Raw genomic sequence first — 22,136 nt, 5'->3', positions numbered from 1 at the left:
GCTTACAAGGTGAAACGTGAGATTTTACTGAGCGGCTGGTAACTATTGTGCTTGTGTGATTTGGTCCATGCGTTTGTTCAGTAAGTGGATCATTTGCGCAGCAACAACGCTTCTCCCGTACCACGATGCTTCTGGCGAGTCTCGGATCCATTCACATCAGTCTTTCTCCTTGTAGACTGCAAGCGCGGCTGCTGCCCCTTGCAGTCTTTAATCGAAACGAATCTTCCACAACCTCGAATATAAATATTAATAATTGGATACTAAATAGATAGAACACTATGCGATTTATATTCAAAATTTCGAGTATTCGCTTACCTCTAGTTTAAATGTAACTTGTTATAACGTGTGAAACTGAACAAACTACTACGTCTTTCGTTCTAATTTTGTTATGTCTGAGTAACAAGGAAATGTAATATTCCTGAGGCTGTGTAGTAAGAAGCCAGAAATGTACAAATAATTCGAACTTTCCGGCAACTCATTCAATGCTAGAAGTTTATGGTTGTGTCACGATTCGCGCGAATGTTTTACAGAAAAAAGTTGCAGTTTTCTTTTCAGTTCACTCATGCTGCGTATAACGAAAGGATTTCTAAGATTGATGCAGATCACATTTCGATTTGCAAATTTATCGGAATCCAATAAAAGAAACAAGCCCTTACCAGTGACTGGTTCAGACAGGAGTCTGTAAGAAATCCTGCTATCCTGAAAAAAAAGGATTCAAGTATCAATGATGTGCCATCAGTCATCAGATACGCGATACGTGGCTATTTTCTCGCGTTAGGTATGCGTGATTCTTCATGACTTTGCTCGCGTGTTTCAAATAGTAAAGGCCACATGTAATACGGAAATTAAGGACACAGTCTTCTAATGAAAAAAGAAAACTTGTACTCAGAAGCTCTGCAGATATTTTAAAAAATGCAGCATGGTTTTAACATATATAATACCAAGCATAACATGTTCTTGCCTTTGTCTTTTTTTTCTTCCTCGCTAAAGCACATACTATTTTAACCAGCTATATGCTAGTTCTGGTCAATTAATATTACGTTATGTGAATTTTAGTGAGTCCTACATACAGTGGCTGCACGCAAAAGCTTGCAGATGGCAGAGTAGCGCTCAATAGTATATATTACACATACGCTCCCCAGTTTTCGCTCGGAGTAATATTGCGTTTCACTTAGTATAAGTCATTTTCACTGTTTGAAATATTGGCTGCTGTGAGATTCGGTTATCGCCTATGTTGTTACGCAGTATAACGATATATTTCATCCACACGCAGTTATAGTCCCTGCTCAGGCATCACGACAATGCCACAAGGAGATTGTGTGAGCATTACTTCAAAGCGTCATCACTGAATGGCTGATATTACTCAGCTTGTCTTCCCCGTGTAGGCTGGCTTATGCACATCATTCAGTGTCCGCTTCAAGTGCCCGTCATGAGCCAAGTCAAGGCTTTTTGGGCAATTAGCGACAGACCTTTAAAGAATTTGGAGACTTCATCATCATAATTTATCCTTCTCTCTGTGTCACTCTCAAGCATGAGTATACGCTAATAACGGCAGGGTGTCCAAAACATTTCAGCATGCAGCTTCAGCTAATAAGTAATACCTGCATGGTCAACGAGGAGCGATATAAAGCATCACTACAACACTTCGCAAAAGTCAGGACAAAACGCCTAGTACGAATGGTGCCACGGAAGTTCATTGTTTTATCATTATTACTGACAGTAATTAAGGCGACGTTGGTGCCTGCATGTGCCGCCGGCTACTTTCTTCCTACGATGTGATAGCTGTAATCACCATGGTCAGATAATAAAACAACGATTAGAAAACAGCTATACAGCGACATTACTGCTACATTTAGCGTGTACGTATACGTTCACACAGTATGCGTGTTCAGAGTATTTCACAATTGTTTCTATTAAAGCACATATTTCGGATGGAGCTCAGAACTCTCAGCATTGAACTGCGCAAGTGAAAAACAGGGACAGGACGCACACAAGTGCTCGCTCGCAACAAATGTTTACTTCGTTCTCTTTACGCGTCTCGCAGCTTCCTCTGAAGTTGCGTTGTTTATAGTGCTAAGGATGTCCGAATCGTATAGCGCCCGTAGTTCGAAGCACCCTCACAACCTTCCCGCGCCGACGAACGAGTACCGAACCGAACTCACGCCTTCGAAGTCGACCTCGGCTGCCAGCCCGACGCTGTAAGTGGACTCGGGCACCAGGGGCGCATTGTAGTATCCGCCGTAGTAGAGGCCGTCGCCCACCGTGAAGTCTCCCCCGCCTCGCACTTCCTCGGGCGTCATCTTGGCGGCCATGTAGAACGACAGGTTGGCGGCCAGGGACTCGTTGTAGTCCGGAGTGCCTTCCGTCCACTCGTGAAGGCCGCCGCCTCCGCTATCGCCGCTCTTCGGGCCATCCGCGGAGCGTCTCGAGCGATTCCTCGCCTGCTCGTGTCGTTGCACCAGCACGTAGTACGCCCTGAAAGCGGGCGAAGCGTTCGGTTCCAGGTCAAACGGCATTCGGCCCTGCACCGTGACCAGTGAGCCGCGTACATTGCGTTTACATTTCGTCAGCTTTTGCTTGTTTCACCTTTTCCCGACCCTCCCTCCCTCTGCCCTCCTTGATTCCTAGGTCCGTCGGTTCAATTTACTTATTTTTTTCCTTTCTGCAATCTTCTCTCGATTCATTTATGTCAGCCATAGCATTTTTTTTCCTTCCGTCTCTGGTTACGCACTCGTAGGAAAAAGCACATTTGAATAACAAGAGCTCGGGAACAGACGTTCGAGAGAAAAAAAAAGCCGGGAAATGTGCGCAACGTTCACGCAGCTGCAGGTTGCAGACAGCGAACAGCTGCTACCATCCGTCGCATTCTTTCACCTCGTGGCTGACTGCCTCGCGTGCGATGACGCGCCACAGGATAAGGGCGGTAATGCACTTCCTTAACTTAAGCATTAATTAGGAAGGCGGGGCGAGGGTTTTCGGGGTGCGAAACAGGAAGCTGTGAGAAACATCTGCACCGACTGCGGCAAAGACAATTAATGGGTGCACAACGAGCGCCGGTAGTCGTTTGCGCGAGGGACACGTCCATCGCCTTGTTCGCGATGCTAATATCACCCGCCGCTAACTCAGTTCTTATGGAATTGCGCTGGCTGAGTACGAGGTCGTGGGTGCGACTCCCAAGCAGTGGAAGCCGCACTCCGATGGGGCGGAATGCAAAAACACTCACTCGTGTATCAAGATTTAGGTGCACGTTAAGGCACCTCAGGGGGTCAAAATTATGCCCTATGCAAAAGTTAAAATCGTGCAGTTTGCAGTAAGCATTGCGTAATTTCGGTGTACTAGAAATATGTTATGACATTCCTAGGCATAGGGGGCAGTGGGGGGAAGGGCGTCTCTGCTATTTATAGCCTACATTTATCACTGCTATAAAGATGCTCTTAATCATTTAACATTTATTCCTATCCTTTAAATATTGAGCGGCGAGATTTATTAGTAAGAATTGTTCGTTCTAACGGTTACAATAAGAAAGATAAAATAAACTAAGGAGTCGTAAAGCACGCACAATGTAACCATGTCTGCTTACAATTAGGTTTATTGTTTACCCATTGCATGCACCTTCATCACACCTTGTCACGCACCGCGGCAATGCGTTAATAATTGAATGTCGTTTATCTCAGCATATACTGATGCAGACAAAATCTCGATCATTTTGTCCCGAGTGGCAATCTACTGAACTCATCCGTATGCAGTGGCACCGTGCACCACTCTAGGTGCCATCATTCCAAGAAGGTCGCTGTATAAATATTTGAGTTTGTGTAACAAACTACCAAATATTTATCGCTGAAACGTAATTGCGATTGAGGCGCAACTACATTAAATAGTAATCAGATGACTTCAGTGATTTCTCCGGCTCTCAACCTATTTGCTGCGAAAGCATCATGGTCTCACAGGGGACATGGTTATATTAATTTCGTTTCGTTTCGCTTCGTTTCGTTTTCGTTACCTGATGGCGCATACTAACTTCGGGGGATAGGCCAAGATTCTGAGGATATTAGGATAGAAGGCAGGTTATTACTATATCAGCGAACAACATCAGAAAAAAAGTGAATGAATAAATAACGCATGAACAACTAACTGAAAAACATCGCTCTGAAACAACTAAAAAATACATACAGGGCTGAGAAAGCATCCCTATGGCAGTGTACAATAGTTATACCAAGCTGTCTGAAGCTTGACTTTAAGATGTCTTTTTTTTTCCTTAAACAATAATAACGGTGACAGGAGAAAACAAATTCTAAAAAAAAACTACTGTGCCATGCACGCTCGCCAACACTTTGAGAGTCTATGCGGAGCGTACTACCACCACAAGTTGACTAAATTGTCTAGGATTTCTCGAAACGAGCGACGTGACGTCTCCTTTTCTTTCCCTACTGCCGAACGGCCGTTAAATTAGCGTAATCTGTCAAGAGTCGCTAAAAAATAAAAATATATTGTCTTTAAATATAGAAAGTGCGTCACGCATCCTTCTTCGACCTGATCGTCTATGGGGAAGCTTAGCTGAGTAAGTTCAGGATAACTTGATACAGGAATAACGGACGGGCTGGAAACTGGCGAGGCAGTATTTCAACATTTCATCAGTAAGTCATCTGGTGTTTGCAATATGCACGTATTTAGCTATTATAATATTATTATATTGCCTATTATTCTTCATAGAACATGCAAATAAACAGTGATTGCGTTGCGAGGAATCTGGTTGATGTTTTTTTTTTTTATCTTGTGAAAGTGGAACAAAAACATCACAATTTTTTCAGGAAGCTTGATGCTTTCTCATCTTGCAAGCAATTCGAAAAAGCACTTCCGACGGCGTATATTTTTTAAAGTGTCAGACAGGTGGCGATTTATATCTTGGGGAACGATGCGGTACTTAATATCGTCAGGCGCATCGTTGGCTGGTGCCAGTTGCAAAGTAATGGCGCTCTCGTCCACAGTCTTCAGTTCAACCTTCGTCCCAATGACTGGTACTGCGCAAAAGGGACAGAAAAGAAAAACAGCCGTCGATGATTATTGCGATTCTGGCACTTACATTTCGGGAAACAAACAAACGAAAAAGAAACGGCTGCATGTTCGTTGGTAGGCATATCGCGACAATTTTTCGTTAAAGCCCAAATAGGCTTTAGAATCATTTTCCTTTTCTGTGTGTGCGTGCGCATGCGCGCGCGATACGCTTCATGTGCACCGTCGGCTACGTACGGCATGGCCGTCACAGTTGTACTTCCCTGCACTCTAGCACCATTCATATTCGCGAGATGGCGCCACGAGGGCTTCTACTCACATCTGCGACTCCGGCGTTCCGAAGTCGCAGGCTGAAACCCGTACGGATTCCTGCAAAACTCGAATGGTTCACCTCTCTAGCTCCGTGCATCAGTCATGCGGAAGAAAGTTTCTCCCTTTTATGAACATACCCCCACCTCGGGGGCTTCCACTTAACTGGCTTTACTCCTGTGTTGTGGTATTCCGCACCTGAACAGCTGTACGGAAATGCTGAAACACGCTTTTAAGGCAAGCTTTTTGAAGCGAGAACTCTGGCGACCCCGTTCGCTTGGTTTACGTTCTACGAGCATGCCACAACGGCCTGTTGCGGTGTGCGCGTTTTATTCAGCTAATATGCCTATCGCAGCCACTACTTCCAACTTTCGGTTCGAAGTAGCGGCTGTATTCCTTACTGCAATCTTGTTTTCACGGGACACTTTGAAAACTAAATATAAACTAAAAAGAAAGAATATCCAAACGGCAAGGGAGATAGGCACTGTTTGCTTACGGCGAGGTCTTGTATGGACGGTAATTTCCAACGGTTTGCCGTATCCTGCCGCTGTCCTCGCTTCCACTTGAGCAACGTAGCCGGTTCCGGGGGTGAGGTCGATGAACTGCGCCTGCCTGTAGTCCGCGGGAACTTCAGTCGAGATGTTATTCTCGGTAGACTGTAGCTGCCGGTTCACCAAGGTAACCTAGCGTGCGCGCACAGAGATCGCAAGGATTCTTGCTGATTAGGTTAGAACCTACCAGAAGCAACATCTCCTCGCAGAATAAGTGTGCAGTCAAATTTGCGCAAGCCCAGTGTAGCTTTCTCACGCGTGCATTCTGTGGTAGAGGAAAACAATGCGACCTGTGCGTCGCAGTGTTTGGCTCTGCCACACCTGGATCAGCAGAGATCATGAAAAAGAAACTTTTAACGAATAAAAACGAGGTATTCAAGAAAGTGGAAGAGAAAGGAAGAAGAGAAAGGTAAGACTAACCAGAGAAAACAAGAAAAGGTTAACTAGAGGCGCGTACGGTTTACTACTCCGCACAGGGGGAAGGAGGTTGAGGGATGGCAAGAAAGAAAACAGACAGAGGAAACACTGCATGTGTTAAACTAGACTGGCACATCGACACCATTGTTGGTCACTAAGGTCTGTAGACTTCGGGAACTCCAGTAATTCGCACATCTCTTGCTTAGCTTAGCATATTTGTTTTCGTTATGGCGCTGCTCCGCATGGAATATGTAAGACCACTGCATATGTAAATGACTACTTTGCAGATGTAGATGACCAAAAGTTGATTGATTCGTAGCAAGGCAGCGTAATGGAACTTGGTAGTTTAGATTGGAAGCCCACTTGAGAATCATATTCCAACGTACCCTGTAGCCGAGAATGATGCCGTTGGGAAGGCTCGGCTCCTTCCAGGTTATGATCACTGCTGACTCATTTCGCCCGCCTTCGGAGACGTGGGATGGTGGTCCGGGCTCTAGAAAAAATGACACTGCTGCTCAACAATAACGTCAAAAAATATACACTGTATATCATTGGCAGCGCGCCCTCTTCACGAAAGCTTCAAAGGGACACCTCAGGCAAGTACTAACTCATACGGTACTGGTGCTTATACTATTTCTTAACTAAGTCAGTCATATTGCGAGGGTATTTTTGGGTGTGTCCAGAAACCTAACTTGAAGAAAAGACAGGTGGCGGTGCCACCGTGAAGTTTCCCCACTAGCTTTCCATGACGTCCTAGATCTTGGCAGTGTTACAGCCTGAGGTACCTGGAGAATCTCTAAAGAGAACCTTACATTACAGTCTACGGTAAGCAAGCACTCTGGCGTCCAGCCTTAGATGGCTTTTTCTATATACAGAAGCACGTATACATGCCAACCATCATGAAATCTCTGATGTCGCTATGATGCCAGCAGTGCCACATCATAAGAGTGCGATATTTGAAAAAAAAAAAATGGGCCGTGTCTTCGCTCTTCCGTGTCTTCGTGCTGTCTGATTATTGATTGAAAGCCGCTGACGGAGTTTGGGTACAGCGATCTACCAGTTTCATTAGAGTTCAGGTTCTGTTATAAAAGAAAAAACAAAAACAAAAAGATATATCCTTTTGGTAGCGTTTCTTTTCTGGAGCTGTTAGTACCATATTAAAAAAAAAACGCTGAGGCATTTTTTTACTTGTAACTGCACCAATATGAGCATTCCTGGCCCCTTGGTGAAAAAAGAAAAATATGTGGGCTGGAAAAGAAAGTATATTTGATTGATCGCACACTGGAACTGTTAATAAGTCGATACTTTGTTGCCTTGTTTCGCTGGTAAGTGTTGCTAGAGAAGCTGCTTTTAAATCGCAGCTTCTTTTTCTTTTTTTCCCATCTTCCATACCACAGCCTGTCCGTTTTTTACGTCTTTTCCAAATAATGTAAATCATTATAGTGAAATAAACGAAAATGTACAACATGCTGTGAGTATTCTACAGGGGACCGTTTCGTATCGCAGGAATTAATGACGCAAATAAATGAGCGAACTATATGTGCACGCCACGGTATGAAGCAAATGTTGGAATGGAAGCACGTGCTTTTTGCTACATTTCACTTATGTATGGGTTAATGTGGTGTGAGTAATGAAATTTATTTAAAAAGTACTGAATAGGATGGAAAAATATGAAATACTCATATCTTGAATGATTTTATGTCACATTTAGGCGCTATGTTAAAAAAGAACGAACGAATCAAAATAGACACGCGCAAGCACTCACACTCAGTAGAAGGTAGACAAATGTTAACGATAAAACAAAAACAAATTTCAAACATCATTACACTATTAGTACTTTGTATCAAGGTTGCACGAAACAAAATTTTAAAAATCCGTACTGTACATAGAGCCCATTTTTCAAAGCCCAGAGAAGCGCACCGGTTGAAGAATAGTCCGTAAAGATTGCGCAGGAGTTTGCGCGATTCGGCGCCTCCTGATTGGCTTACTTGATTCTCGTGTCTGCGCCGTTACCAAGTTGCTTCTTTCACTCCACGTCCTGACGTCTTTGTTCTTGGCGACAACCTGAAATTTTAAAAAAGTTCAATCCACAAAGCAAACTTGTTGGACACTCGGAAGTAACTCACGCCTTACAGGGAAATCGTTCTCGAGTGTGACTTCGACATCAGAATTTACAGTCCTTGTTATAAAACAAAGTGCGTGTTTTGTCTTATACCTTCCACTGTTGCTGTGCCAGGAAAATTGGGTGATTTATTTACTCTCAGGGTGGCACTGGACGTACACAGATCAGGGATTTAACCACTACGAGAACGGTAAATTATAAATGTAGGGGCTATCAACAGGCTGTCGGGAGAGCATGGTTGAAGGTCAGAAGAACGGTCACGCAGGTGACTTTAGCGGGAACGTGTGTGCAGTCTTGATTTTTGTTGAGTGCGAAGATGTGCTTTGTCCCGCAGTTCGGTAACCCGAAGTTACAGGAGTTGGTCAGTTGGGGTTGGTCTGAGCTACATTACTCCTCCTACAAGTTAGGATTATGGCCTTTTATTGAAGGTATAACTACGAATATTTGAGAGTATACTCTGTAACATTATATCATAGCACGCTCACATAAGCAACATTTGTTAATAAGCTTTCCGCAAGCCAGGTTCTCGAAATTATGAAAGTTTGCTCTAACATTAAAAGAAAAAATAAAGATCCGTTGTTGTGGTAATTGGTAGGAACCTAACAAGAATATTATTGCCTAGTTTGCGACTTTTACAACAGACTACTGCCTTGATGAATGCGGAGAAAATATGGTCATCTTATACGTGGCAAAAATAAAAAAATAATTTTCCCACTTAAATAACAAGAGTTAGTGATATGCAATCTCTAAACCTTAGAATAAAAAAGGCTTCAGTTTGTTACGCTACTTACGCAACCTATCCTACACCCAATCCTAATATTTCGGCATTTATCAACTAGACTTGCTCGTTGCCGTTGGCAGGACATGTTAACATCGTACTTTACCCAAATGACCACCTACAAGTTTTATTTTTTCTCCATAATAAAAGCGAATTCACTCGTTTAAGCGATCTCGAGACCCAATTTAGTGACACTTTTCTGTGCTTCACTGCTGCATGTTTCATGATTTTTTGCTTGTTTCCATGCTGTCTATTGCACTCCCTATTTAGACGATATGTTCTCAGTTTTAAAAAAAAGAGAAGTAAAATGAAACTTAAATATCAGAGTAAAGAAAAGTGATTCTTGATAATGTCATTACTATCGAACACTTTGTGGAAGCGGCGCAAACCAAACACGTGATCTAATATAACTACCTAAGTTTTTTTTTTAATTTTTATAGCAGGGGCTTGGTGCCTTGCAGTTAGGGTAGATTTGCCTTCTAACGCAACTTATCGTCGACATTTGCTTTGAAATACATGGTCAGATATCTTAGAAACATCACTATAGTATTTATTTAGGCTCAGGAGAAAAAAAATTCATTTGGCCTGCAGTTTTCTTTTCGTTATTGGCTATATGCTATGCGATGCTTACAAACACGTGATATTCCATCTTGGGAAGCAGTGCTCCGAGAACCGCGCAGTGTTGCCCAATCCTGGCGTCGGCATCGCCTACACAGGTCGCTTGGTCAGGCGTCAGGTTTACGCCGTCCTGGAAAACCGAGTCTCGCGTAAGCTTGTAGTGAACCACGTAGCGCTCTAGCACTCCGTGTGGCGGATATGGCGGGTTCCAGCTCAACGCCAGGTGTTGGCTGCTTGCGCTGTACACCGTCAAGTTACTGGGAGGTGGAGGGACTGCATGGAAAAAAAGAAAGACTCAACTGGTAGTCGATGTCTACACTCTAAGAAGAAAAGGAGGAAACGGGGTATTGACGTTACTCCTTTAGGGGAGGAACTGATCGGCCACAAGGATTCCTCCTCTTATGGAGTAACAGCGAGGGGATGCACTGTCACTCCCCATGCGGTTACTCCTTCGAGGGCTAACAGTTGCCCTTTTGCGATACTTCTCAGGAGAGTAACGGTCATTCTTTCCGATGCTCCCTAAAGGTAGAATTAATGCAATTAGGCATTTATACCCTCATAAAAAAATACTGCGTTGAAGAAACTACGTGCCCGAAAGTGGGATTCCAACTCACGTCCTTCCGCTCACGAGTCACGTACTCAAACCACTTCACCACGGCAGGTTGGTTGACAGGAAAGGATATTGAGACAAGGTTAAGCGTCGGAACACAGATGCGTCAATATAAAAGCGACTCGGCATATTGTGTATGCTATGCGGGGAGAGTATAACGCTGCGTGTACTTGCAACCATAAGCGACTGCGAAAATAAGTTTGCCCGAGTATTCTTAGGGTGATCTCAACTGAGGCACTACGCGATGTATACGTGTAGCGAGCTCAAAGGGGGCACCCAAGACGACAGCGAAGGCTAATTTCTCTGTCGCTTAGCATGTCTTGTTTAAGCTACACATACCTTCAGTTAAGTTGGTAATATCCTTGGAATGGAAGAAACTTAAGTACTATTGACCAAGAAAATCTAGCAGTCTATCAATGACTTGCGAGTTTAATTTGTATCCCTCACTTATGGTGTGCCCACGAAGGGCATGGATCTTCACACTCCAGCTTTTAAATTTCATGCAATTTTCTCACGGAGAGGCAAAGTGCTGCTTCGCATGTAGTTCAATAGAGCGTGCACGAACTTCAAGATAGTCACGATATATAGACAATACCGCTTTCACCGCATCACTTCACGACACGGTCAAAAACAGCGGAGTGCATGGGGAATAACTGTTGCCGTTCGTGCTCCTGCTGCTCTCTTTCCGACCAGAGACTAAACACTTACTCTCCGAAATTTGCACACGGCACGTACATTCGTGCAGTTAATCCCGCGAGGAATGAAAGCGACGCTTTTAGGACTCCCATTCCTCCCGTTTTCCCCGTCATCCTTTTTTAGAGTGTACGAGATGCGAAGCATTCATAGTTTGTAGAGAACAGTCGTGTAAATTTAAGTATCGTGTAGCGAACGGTTATGTATAGGTTATAGACTGTACTGTGCGTACTTCTAATGAGTAAGACAGAATGTTTCTAATGGTATAATACACGATTGAAAGCCAGTGATTCATTACCCAACGGCACATACCTAGACACATCAGGGGCACATACCGGGTGGGCGCAGCGCACATACCAAGTTGCCGCTGTGGCGCATAATTTTAGGTTGCACTTTCACCGGGACCGGCCCAGAAAAACGGCGAGATACCCCGACGGACCGTCTTGCTTCACTTGTACAAGAATGATTCAAAATAAAGGAGTTGATTTCGAATCAGACCATTTTCAGGTTCAGGCTAGTCCTTCATACACAAGTTGTCAGGACTGCTTGGCGTGGACGAAATCAATTCGGTGATAAGGACGAGAGAAGGATTCGGGCCAATTAACTGGCCCGTACGCTCTCGAATCAAGTCCTAAAGACCTTCCCAATTTCCCAGTTATAGCGAGAAACAGCAGGGTTATTTTAGTTTATTATTCAATGCAACCAAGCGTCTCTGAATTAAGCGTAAACTTTTAAACTCCCAAGCATAACCAATTTTTCGAGCGCAGAATCGAAGAAAAAGCAATATTATTGGTGCGCGCAAGAATGCACCTATCGTCAGTTGGTTACATCTACAAGAGCACATTACATGTGAAGGAAGGGAACGAAAATTTTGGCAAAAATCCGTAACGTCAGCATGAGTTAAAACCCAAAGAGAAAGTAACCGCGTACTTACCAGGAAGTGCGACGTGGACTCGCTCTGTATCCAATTCGTAAGCATAAATTAGCTCAATATCTGCGTTCTTGAGTCTGAATTAGTCCACTGTTACATATAACAGTGAACTCGGAAGCGTAACAGCGCATTCCAGTCTTTTCAACTTGTTCCCGTTTGAATTTGAGCTGATGGTGTATCCATGCATATAAACGACATTGTCGCCAATGAGAACCTCAGAGTAGGCGTAGTAAAACCAGGCCGCATCGGGGGCAGAGTCCAGAGGCAGAGTCCAGCAAGATGGTGCGACCAGTGGCAGAGTAGTGTAAACAGTGCAACCCCTCTGATTGGCTGAGACACGGTCATCAAGTTCCCTCGTCTAGTTGCCTAGGGAAAACGACTGTTTTGAAGGGTGCACCTTTGGTGCAGAGTAGTCTGGTGACACGTGTTTACTCGGACCCGAAGTGGAGCTCAGGCCTGTAGAGTGCACCAATCTCCATGGAGCGTGCTCCCATCACAAGGAGCTTTGTGGGTCGCAAATATTTAAAATAAACGACTTCGTTTCCTTCACACGTCATGAACTCTTCTTCTCACCAACAAGCAAGTCTCGGCACCACAGCGTGGCTACGCTTAACAAGCTTAACAAGTGCAGGCCAGCTACTAAGTTTCAGGCGCTCCAGCGGCGTAGGCAAGCAACCCTCTGTGTGGCGCCCTAGTCGGAACCATGAACCCAGAAGCGGATCACAACAGTGACTGTGGAATTTGTGCTGCATTCTGAAAACTTATTCCAAGTTAATACACGTTGCAAATTGACCGGCTACAATTGGTAAACTGCAATATGTGCCGCAAAATCAATAACAAGAAAGTTTTTAGTATTTTATTTTTAATTAGTAGAATATATGCTTTTTTCAATTTCTCGTGCATGTCGGCCTCATTAAACAATCAATCTCAAGGACAAGAATTATGTCATCTGCAACTAGCGATTTTTTTAATCCCGTAAAACTTAAAAATGATCAACATATATACTTCATGAGCAGCGCCATTAATTGCCTGAATAAAGCAAATATTTCTATTGATACTTTCCTCAGGTTTGGGATTTGATGCATCTGCTTGGTTGGTCTTCACTCAGTAATCTGCAGTTTAATGTTGCACCATCTCATGAATGAGCTTCCTCTAGTCGTCGCGCCGACTCTGGACACACTACTGTCATTGCATAAGGAGGTATACCCAGAAGGCATTACATGGCCACGTGGTCGGAGTCTCCGCGACTTGCCGTTTTCATTGGCAGGCAGGAAATCCTTATAGCACGTAACACTGCAGAATGGGTTTGCTCAGTCGCAGTGCATTTATTTACCCGCTTGACAAAGCGTTTGCTTCTAGCATTCCTATATGTGGGTGAGATCTGCGAGATTGCTTTTTACTCCACCACTTGGCGTCGTATGGTTAAAACGTCTTCCCCAAAAATATCCGCTAACCCACCTAGCTTTTTAATCTTGATATTTTCCCTAAACTCTCAAAGCTGTCCGAATTTTTCCCGCTCTTGTAAGAGCGTTATAAGCCGTCAGCCATTGCTTCTGGCACCCACTGCCTCTTATCAGTGCTTTAATAAGCTCATAACCAGCGGGTGCTTTTCACTATTTACGCCTCTGTCACTATAAATTTTATTGAGTAGAATGAACTCACTTTCTTTCTGCATTCGTCACTTCGCGCAGCGTGTTACGCTCGTTAGAGGAGGAGGAGTGACACTGCTGTGCTTCAAGCGAATTTGACATAATTTGGAGATTTTGAACTCTTTGTATATTGAGTTCTTGAGGTCAGGACCATAATGAAAGAGTGGTATTTATGTTTTAGGCGTATAGCGCTATTTTTATGTTAACAGAAGGCACTGACTTTTATTACTTAACTCGCATCCATATGGGTTGCTTCTCCAGGGTTCTTTTTTTTTCGTTTTGTTTCCATATATTATTTATTTTGTATACTTTGTAAGCTTGTGTCTCTGTGATATGTGTGTCCGTAGTTATAGGCAGGTGGATAGTTACAATTTCTTAACTGTGTACGGGGGTAGCCAGGTCTAATGTAGCCTACCTTCCCATCTATGTGCAGTTAATAAACAACAATAACGAATGCCACAGCACGATGTGACAGCCGTCCGGCTAAGACAGCTGTATTGTGCAAACAATAGAAGGATCTCCGCCGGGTCGCAATCCGATGTAGCTTACGAAAGCACAATTGATTGATTGATTGATTGATTGATTGATTGATTGATTGATTGATTGATTGATTGATTGATTGATTGATATTAGAAATGCTCGCAGCTTCCGTCAAATTATTCCACGAAATTTGATTCTTGAATGGGTAGCATTGACATAAAAAAATAAGAAAATAAGCATACACCACACGCAGCATACGCGTGCGCCCACGCACACACAGTGACGAACAATTAGCATCGACGTACTTGAATCAAGGATATACGAGTACTTACGTATGAATTATTGAATCAATGACATAAGTACCGAATCCCGCAGCCGTGCACGACCGATGCTGATAATGATGGTGATTTATCGGCATCCTCTTTTAACCCGGGCGGCGACAAATAGTCTACTAGACTGCTTGAGTGGTTCAGAAATGCTATACGTGCATTTCATTCTATCAGTTTTGCGTATATCTCCTTTATGTTTTTTTTTCCTCATCGAAACTCTATCTGCCTTGCATCATTGCCTACGCATGTAGTGGACTTGGTCGCAACAATCTCCACCCTGCTTTTTTTTCCACCAATATTTCTAATGTATTTTGCTTATCTCGACTACTGACAGGTCGATGCTTCAGACCACTTGAAATCCAAGCACTTCTGGAAAGTGCACATTCCTACAGGTCTCACTGCGTGAATGCCTTCGCTCCGTTAGTATGGGCTCAGGGGTCTCCAGATTTTTTTGCAGCCTACATATGCTTCATCTTGTTGTGAGCATTTGCACCGTTTTGCTTTTGTGCTTAGGCAACCAACTCAAGCCTAAATAGAGCCAATAGCATCCTTCGTGTTATCCTGCAGATTTTCATACTTATTTCTTTATTCCCATTCTGTTAAATCTCCACGGTTTTTTTTTATTTCCATTCTTTGCATCCCATTCACTGTCTCTGTTTCTCTCAGTGTCTTTTTGACGACTCTGGGTTGTCTATTTGCACTTTTATTTATCCTGTACTTGGTTGCCAACTTTCTTGACATCTTGCTCCATTCTGTGTCCACGATTTTCAGGTACATATACTTGTGCACGTTAGCCGTTCATCCGTGCTCCTGAGTCTGCCTTCAACACTAATTTTGTCCTCTGCTTCTTTGGCTTCAAAATAGTCCCAAGCCAAGTGACCCAGCACTGCCATGTTTGTGGTTTTACCGTGGGCTCCCAAAGTTGCCCAAAGCGGGGCCTACCGATCTTTGGGCGACTCCCAACGCCGACAAGATATCTGATTTTATGCATATAAATGGCATTTGCGAACGCTGGCACCATTAACCTATTGAGATTCCATGCACGATCTCATATTTATTTGGCCCCAAGGTGCTCTATGTTTCATTAGTCATGCATTCTGTAGAAAAGCTGGTAACGACATCTATACTAACGCATTGTCCAACCACGATACATTTGAAATGCGTTCGTGCTGCGGGAGTGCTTTCGTCGAAGGAAAATCCTAAAGAGACAGCTTGTTAGCGGTTACGTCACTACCAGAGCGTTACACCAGCAGTTCAGTAAATATGGTACGTCACTACCGTATGCGCTTTGTTTACACTTTCGTTAAACTTTGCATTATAAGGTGCCACTACAGGAACTGTTGCTACGGTACACCTCACCTGTGATTCCGCGAACGTTAATACACTTACGGAGAGCTTAAGACACTGTGTACTTTATTGGAGCAAGTACTCCTGCGTATTGACGTACCACTGGGTGCCGTCTTGAATGTGACGTTAGCAGCGGGGCCCATGCCGGCGCTGTTCTCAGCGGACACGCTGAGCTTGTATTCCGTGAACGGGACGAGGGCGCTCATTTCGACTGTTCTCTCAGCCTGTCTCCTCGAGAGTTGGTCCGCCGCCCACTCCTCCGGCGAGGTCAGAAGGACCGAGTAGTTGGTGATCGGACCGTTGACACTGCGGCAGTCGGGAGCTTGCCAGGACGCTACGGCTGACCGGTTGGCTATTCGATCCACTGTGAGCCGCTGCGGAGCACCCTCTGGGACTGTGAGCAAGAGAGTTGGAAGGTTACTCCTTAAAAAAAAAGCAAACTTTTGTTATTCCGATACATGAATACAGCTTGCGGACATAACTGCTCTTCAAGTCGGTTCTGATTACTGACTGGTGCATATTACGAACGTGAAAAACCCAGATTTTTGTTGAAAAGGAAGCTTTAGCTCGGGCCAACTCCGTTTCTCCTATTAAAATATATGTAAAACGCTGAAACGCTTTGATGAGAGAACCGATGGATAAATTTGAATGAAGTTTATTGTATTTGAGAGAAACAGTTTTCTTCGAGCGGCTCTGTGGAGTAAAATTTCGAGTTAATGCCTGTAGTTTTTTTTACAAAAATTTCCTGAAATATCTAAGCTAAAAAAATTCAGTATGAAGTTCGCAGAATCAGACATTGCAGTCCTCAACGCAGGATCCTTTAGAGCATCCAAAGCGGAGGCAATTGACACAGACATTCTCAGTCTACCTGAATTCACCAGCTTGCTTACAAGGAATTCGCGAAAGCCATATTCACAGGTTAGCCGCATGTTTCAGAGACCTAAATTTCCTCAGTTTTAGATATATCTTTAAACACCCTTTAAAGGGACACTACAGCGAAACAATAAATCAGCTTAGACTAATAAAGCATTGTTTGAGAACCCCGCAGGCAGTCATTTAAAAAAATAGTTTGATTATTAGATGAGAAAATGAAGGTCCAAGTATCAGTATTCGAATTTCGCGCCGAAACCTCAGCGCTGGTACGTCAGCGTGACGTCAGGGATTCCAAAGTATGTTTTCGCATTTGGGCCGCGTTGGCTGAATAAAGGTTCCTGAAACTTGCCATGTTTAATATTTGGTTCCTTTAGAACACAATGCAGTCAATCTGTACCGCTATATATAATTCGCAGGCCCTAGAAGATGCTATCATAATCCAAGACGTCACAGCCCCCAGGTGCGGAAACTTAAGTAGGCGTCGCCACCCGTCCTTCGTTCTTTCGCTTTTTCTGGCTTACCAAACGTCTTATCGTTGTAAGAGTGGTGTTTTTTGGTGTTGCAGAACGGTAATTTACTGAGGCAGAAGAAATCATTTTTCACTTTAGTGTCCCTTTAAGGAATTGTGTTATCGTGTTTTATTGATGAGGTCATCATCATCATCACCATCAGCCTGGTTACGCCCACTCCAGGGCAAAAGACTCTCCCATACTTCTCCAACAACCCCGGTCATCTACTAATTGATGAAGGTGAGGTACAATATACTTGATGAGGTATAATTGATGAGGTACACAATTAAAAATGTCATAGTTCGGGGTTTTCTTGGGGGTTTGCAAAATTCAACACTCTATATAAAACATTACGGACTAAATCAAAGATAGCTTTCGTTGAGTCAATAAATCTGACGTATTCTTGAAATTGCAACAAACTTCATCAACATTAACGCAGTGTTTCCCGATAAAAAAATAACGCTTTCTCCGAACCCATGTGTTTAGATAAGAGCCCCCCAGCTAAACCTTCTTAAGTGCCGCTGTTAGATGCCAGAGCCTTCATGTGTGTGGACAATGTGACCATCTCCTCGTGTATGATATGGTAATAACTTATTTTGTTTGCATAAACATATAGTTGTACACTGTTGTCCTTTATGAAAGGGAACACGCGAGCGCGTGGCCTGCGCTCTGCGGCGGCTGCCTACAGTGCCATCAATCTATAGCTAAAGAAAGCGCGTCCGTTTTTGGCGTCATCTATTGGCAAACAAAATAACGACCGTGCTTGTGCACCACGCTCGATTTGTTGGCGCCAGACCACGCGCTACAGCCATCGCCCGTTGCGCGAGTGAAGAGGGAGTGTAATCTAGCAGCGCTTGTCCACCGGCCATGACTCGTTATTTTAAACAAAATAAATATTTGCTAAGACATTCGCATATGCTTTTACTACTCCTTGAATGCGCAATGCCTCCATGACCCCTGGTGTGCCAATACCCGACCCATTCTTGACGATTTCAAAACTGTAATGCAATATAAAGTAGAAACTCCGTGGCCACAGTACATAAGTCTTGATTCTTCAAGTCTCATCATTATGACGCAAGCTTTAACTGCCGCTGCCTGCCGCTCGGTGTCATTTGTCTAGTGATGAGCGCTATATTGTGGTATCTCTTTGTATGATTGTAGAAATTATTACCTCTTCCCACACACTCCGGCGTCTCGTTTATTTGAATTTATTTCGCTACGTGAAAGAGTAGGAAACATTGTGCACTGTGTATACATTTAAAGCAGTTGACACTGAAAGTCGATGGGCAAATTTCCATGCAACGACAAATAATCATTGAAACAGCAAACCTTCTTCGTTGGTAATCAGCCGATAATCCTTCCACGGGCCGTCCTTAACTGTCGTTGCCAGTATGGAAACGCGGTACACCGCGGAAGCTGTGAAGTTGTGGAACACCGTCGATGTCACGTTGGCGGGGAAAGAAGCGTTGATTCTCTCTCTCGGGACAATTGACACTGTCCAGGCCAAGAGCGAGAATCAGCAGGTGGTATTCTCGCAGTATGCCGTTGGCTACGGCCGGTGGTTGCCAGTGAAGCCGGTAAGTCTTCGGTGACAACCTTTCGTTGGACAGGCTGCTCACTTCCCCAGGAGCTGTCCACCAAGGATTCACGTGGTGCATGGAAAGCGTCAAATTAAATTTACCGTCAGAAAGAAAGCAACGTCCTTGAGGTAATTGATATGCGTTCATGTATTCACTCTTACGTAACAGTTTCGAGCTTGAGCCTTCGTGTTACTTGATGGCATAACCTACTAGACATGCTAGACACCATTAAGCGCGCATTCAAGCCATGTTGCTTCACTGCATATTTATCGTAAACAGACAAACATTTATATTTTATTTCACATCGCACGATATTAAATTGGAACCTTTCAGAACACTCACCACATTTACGGCTAACATTTGAACGTTATCTTTTTCTTTTTCACTGCTCTTGGTATTGTGTATATAGCCTTCCTCCTATTTATGGCATTATTGCACCTTTCCATTGTTGGAATCTCAAGGCCGCGGTATGTATTTAAATAAAAAAAGTTAACAACTAAAAGAAAAGTATCGGGACTAAAGAAGCCTCAGCATGACGCCAAAGTTTCGAGTTCTCATCGTCAGGATGCCTACTTAGAAATTGGCAGCGTTTGTGTAGCCCACTCTGGCCTGTCCCCTCCCCCCCCCCCCGCCCATGCTGCCCGATGTGGGGAGAATGTGCAGATACTTAAGTGTAAGGCGAGTGTGAATGTTCAAAATAAGGATTAGCTGGGATCGTGAGATGGGTGGAGTTTGTTGCTAGCTATTCAAAGTTACGGTGGCGAAATGCAAGTAATGAAAATGGGAAAGGACCACCAGGTGTAAGCAGGCGTTTCAACTACAGCAGGCTTGCTTGTCACCGAAAACAGGAAGCAAGCACAGTTCGGTTTTGGACAGTCGAAATACGAATGTTGCAAAATAAGCTGGGTTGTCTGAACAGGTGCCCATGTAAGCTTAGAAAATTCCAATTAGGGGGAAAACAGAAAGAGCCATCAGTGCATTCCTCATCAAATATTACTGTGAAGACAATAAGTGGGCATACCTTCTTCACGTGTGGTAAACTCGAAGGGGTCTGACCAGGGGCCAGCCTTCTCCGGGATCGTCATGAGGCGAACCTGGATTCGGTACGCAGTGAAATGTCTCGTCGAGAACGTGAAGCCGAAACTGTTGGAGTGTTGAGGCGCGCCATCGTTGACCTGCACCTGGGCGCTGACTACGTCGCACTGCCATTCGGAGCGTTCTGGAAGCTGAACAAAAGCGTGGTGATCAGCAATGGAGAAACCAAGCGCCGGAATATCTGCGCGTGTTTTCTGGCAAAAGGCAATGATTGCCCGCTTGTAAACACATGACGATGAGGCAAGTAATACAATAAAAACATTGCGCTTAATCGACTTTAATTTGTGATAGATTTGAAGGAACACCATTACCCGCCATGGTTGCTCAGTGGCTCTGGTGTTGGGCTGCTGAGCACGAGGTCGCGGGATCGTATCCCGGCCACGGCGGCCACATTTCGATGGAGGCGAAATGCGAAAACACCCATGTACTTAGATTTAGGTGCACGTTAAAGAACCCCAGGAGGTCAAAATTTCCGGAGTCCTCCATTACGGCATGCCTCATAATCAGAAAGTGGCTTTGGCACGTAAAAACCCCATAATTTAAGGAACACCATTTCTTAACCCTCCTTCAATTACACTTTGCAATGCCGAAACTTATTTCTACTTTAGGACAAATTGAAAAAAAAAATTCTACTTCGTTTGTGACTACGGAGATTGTATCTGCACGAACAGAGAACTACAAAATACTATTTCAGTAAACCAAACTATTTTAGTTGCCACCTAATTAGTCATTTTTCTTCTGAACTATCCGTAAGAAGGAGAACTCTCTTCAGACCATAAAACACGCTGCCATATGCTACGCTTTAGTGTTCCCATGCTTAAGTCAGAATGTTGAGGTATGCCTTAGCATACTATAGCAGAATCAATGCGCGTGATTCTCTGTGGGCACCATACTCCGTCCGTTAAAAGCGCCGTGCAAGCCCTTGCCGGAGATGCAAGTATTTATATGCTTTAAATACGTTTTTGTATCTGTGCTGCTCGCGCAAGACAAGCCCACACACAAGATTCTTCGTTGCGCGTTTCTTGTGAACTTTCGATTGCATTAATGACTCCGTCGAAGCACTGGAAGGCGGATGACTTTCTGGTTGACCTTTTTGGTCTACGTTGACAACCATCAGAATGCGAAACTTGCCTGCATTACTTGTGTTTGACTCTTCTATGTCATCGCCATCCCTCATCCAGCCTTTACGTCCCCGTTCGCCGTCCTTCTGTGCAGAGTACCAGGCTAGAGCACGCTAGCTCTGGCCGACGTTCTCTGCATTCTTACAAGTAGCGTTTTCTCCGTCTCTTGAGGTATGCCAAACTCAGCGTATGGTATACATGATACGTTGGGCGTAACATGGTTAATTGTGATTCTTATTAGCACACTTTCTCTGCGTTTTTCTACACTTTCTACACTGCTGTGGCGTTGAATGTGGCAGTTAAGTTGCTTATACATGTCAAAGGCACCATCCCTATCGTACAGAACTATCGTTCCCAGTTCCGACACAATTGAAGAGGTGCCTGTTATGTACTGGAAACGGAGCTTGAACTAAATTTTGTTTTTGGACCAAAGTGCCCAAACGGATCAGTGTCCGTTTAAAGAAAGCATGCAAGACGGGAAGCAATGGTAACTTCTTTACGGAAATCTCACTTGCCACATGACCTTGACCGTTCCGTCCGTTCGTTCCTCATATTTTAAGTCGTGAGGTGCTGACAATGGTGCTGAAAAGAAGAGCAGGAAATGGCCGTTACGATGTACAATAGTTCCTACAAAACCATTCTGTACACTTCTGAAGTTCCCTTATTATTAATTCAGTCGCCATTCAACGGCAAGATGGTGGTGAGGCCTACGAGAAATAAACAACAATGACTGTTTATCGATGGCTTCCTTTCTTCTTATAAGTATTTTTGCGTTAAAAATAGCTGCTGTAGTAGATACTAATAGGGTGTTGTCCCTTGGCAAATGCGAAGTATCAGGCTATGTATGTTATTCTCAATCCAATAGTAACTTTAACGGGCCATGACGTGGTCATCCAACTATTCTCAGTTCACCATCTTAACTGACAGTTTAGAGGCACAAAATGGTTACACGCATAAAAGAACCCGGTTCTGAGCACATAAAATATATCGAAACTTCAATTTAAACTCACACAAAAGGCATTCCAGTTAAAGTCGTTCACACAGGCCGGTAGATCGCAAGAAGCGCAAAAGCGCTTGCACGGCCTTCTTCTGCGTTTTCCTCTCTGTCATCTTT

The 22,136-nt window shown here is 44.0% G+C and overlaps 1 protein-coding gene across 1 annotated transcript in view; it reads right to left on the bottom strand.

Annotated features, from left to right (window-relative positions):
* LOC135911939 (receptor-type tyrosine-protein phosphatase kappa-like) overlaps positions 1-22,136 on the bottom strand; it is an 88,853-nt gene that overhangs the window by 29,214 nt on the left and 37,503 nt on the right. Inside the window, exons 7-17 of the mRNA XM_070526338.1 lie at positions 21,534-21,604; positions 19,828-20,032; positions 18,556-18,720; positions 15,945-16,238; positions 9,819-10,078; positions 8,276-8,351; positions 6,674-6,780; positions 5,816-6,002; positions 4,922-5,018; positions 2,163-2,475; positions 657-699 (exon numbers count right to left, since the gene is read on the bottom strand). Coding sequence (XP_070382439.1) covers positions 657-699; positions 2,163-2,475; positions 4,922-5,018; positions 5,816-6,002; positions 6,674-6,780; positions 8,276-8,351; positions 9,819-10,078; positions 15,945-16,238; positions 18,556-18,720; positions 19,828-20,032; positions 21,534-21,604 — 1,818 coding nt within the window. The remainder of the gene's footprint in view (positions 1-656; positions 700-2,162; positions 2,476-4,921; positions 5,019-5,815; positions 6,003-6,673; positions 6,781-8,275; positions 8,352-9,818; positions 10,079-15,944; positions 16,239-18,555; positions 18,721-19,827; positions 20,033-21,533; positions 21,605-22,136) is intronic.

The sequence above is a fragment of the Dermacentor albipictus genome, chromosome 9 (genome assembly GCF_038994185.2).
Source record: "Dermacentor albipictus isolate Rhodes 1998 colony chromosome 9, USDA_Dalb.pri_finalv2, whole genome shotgun sequence".
NCBI classification, from domain to species: Eukaryota; Metazoa; Arthropoda; class Arachnida; order Ixodida; family Ixodidae; genus Dermacentor; species Dermacentor albipictus.
Note: the sequence above shows the minus strand (reverse complement) of the source record. Positions and strands in the feature narration are given on the sequence as shown.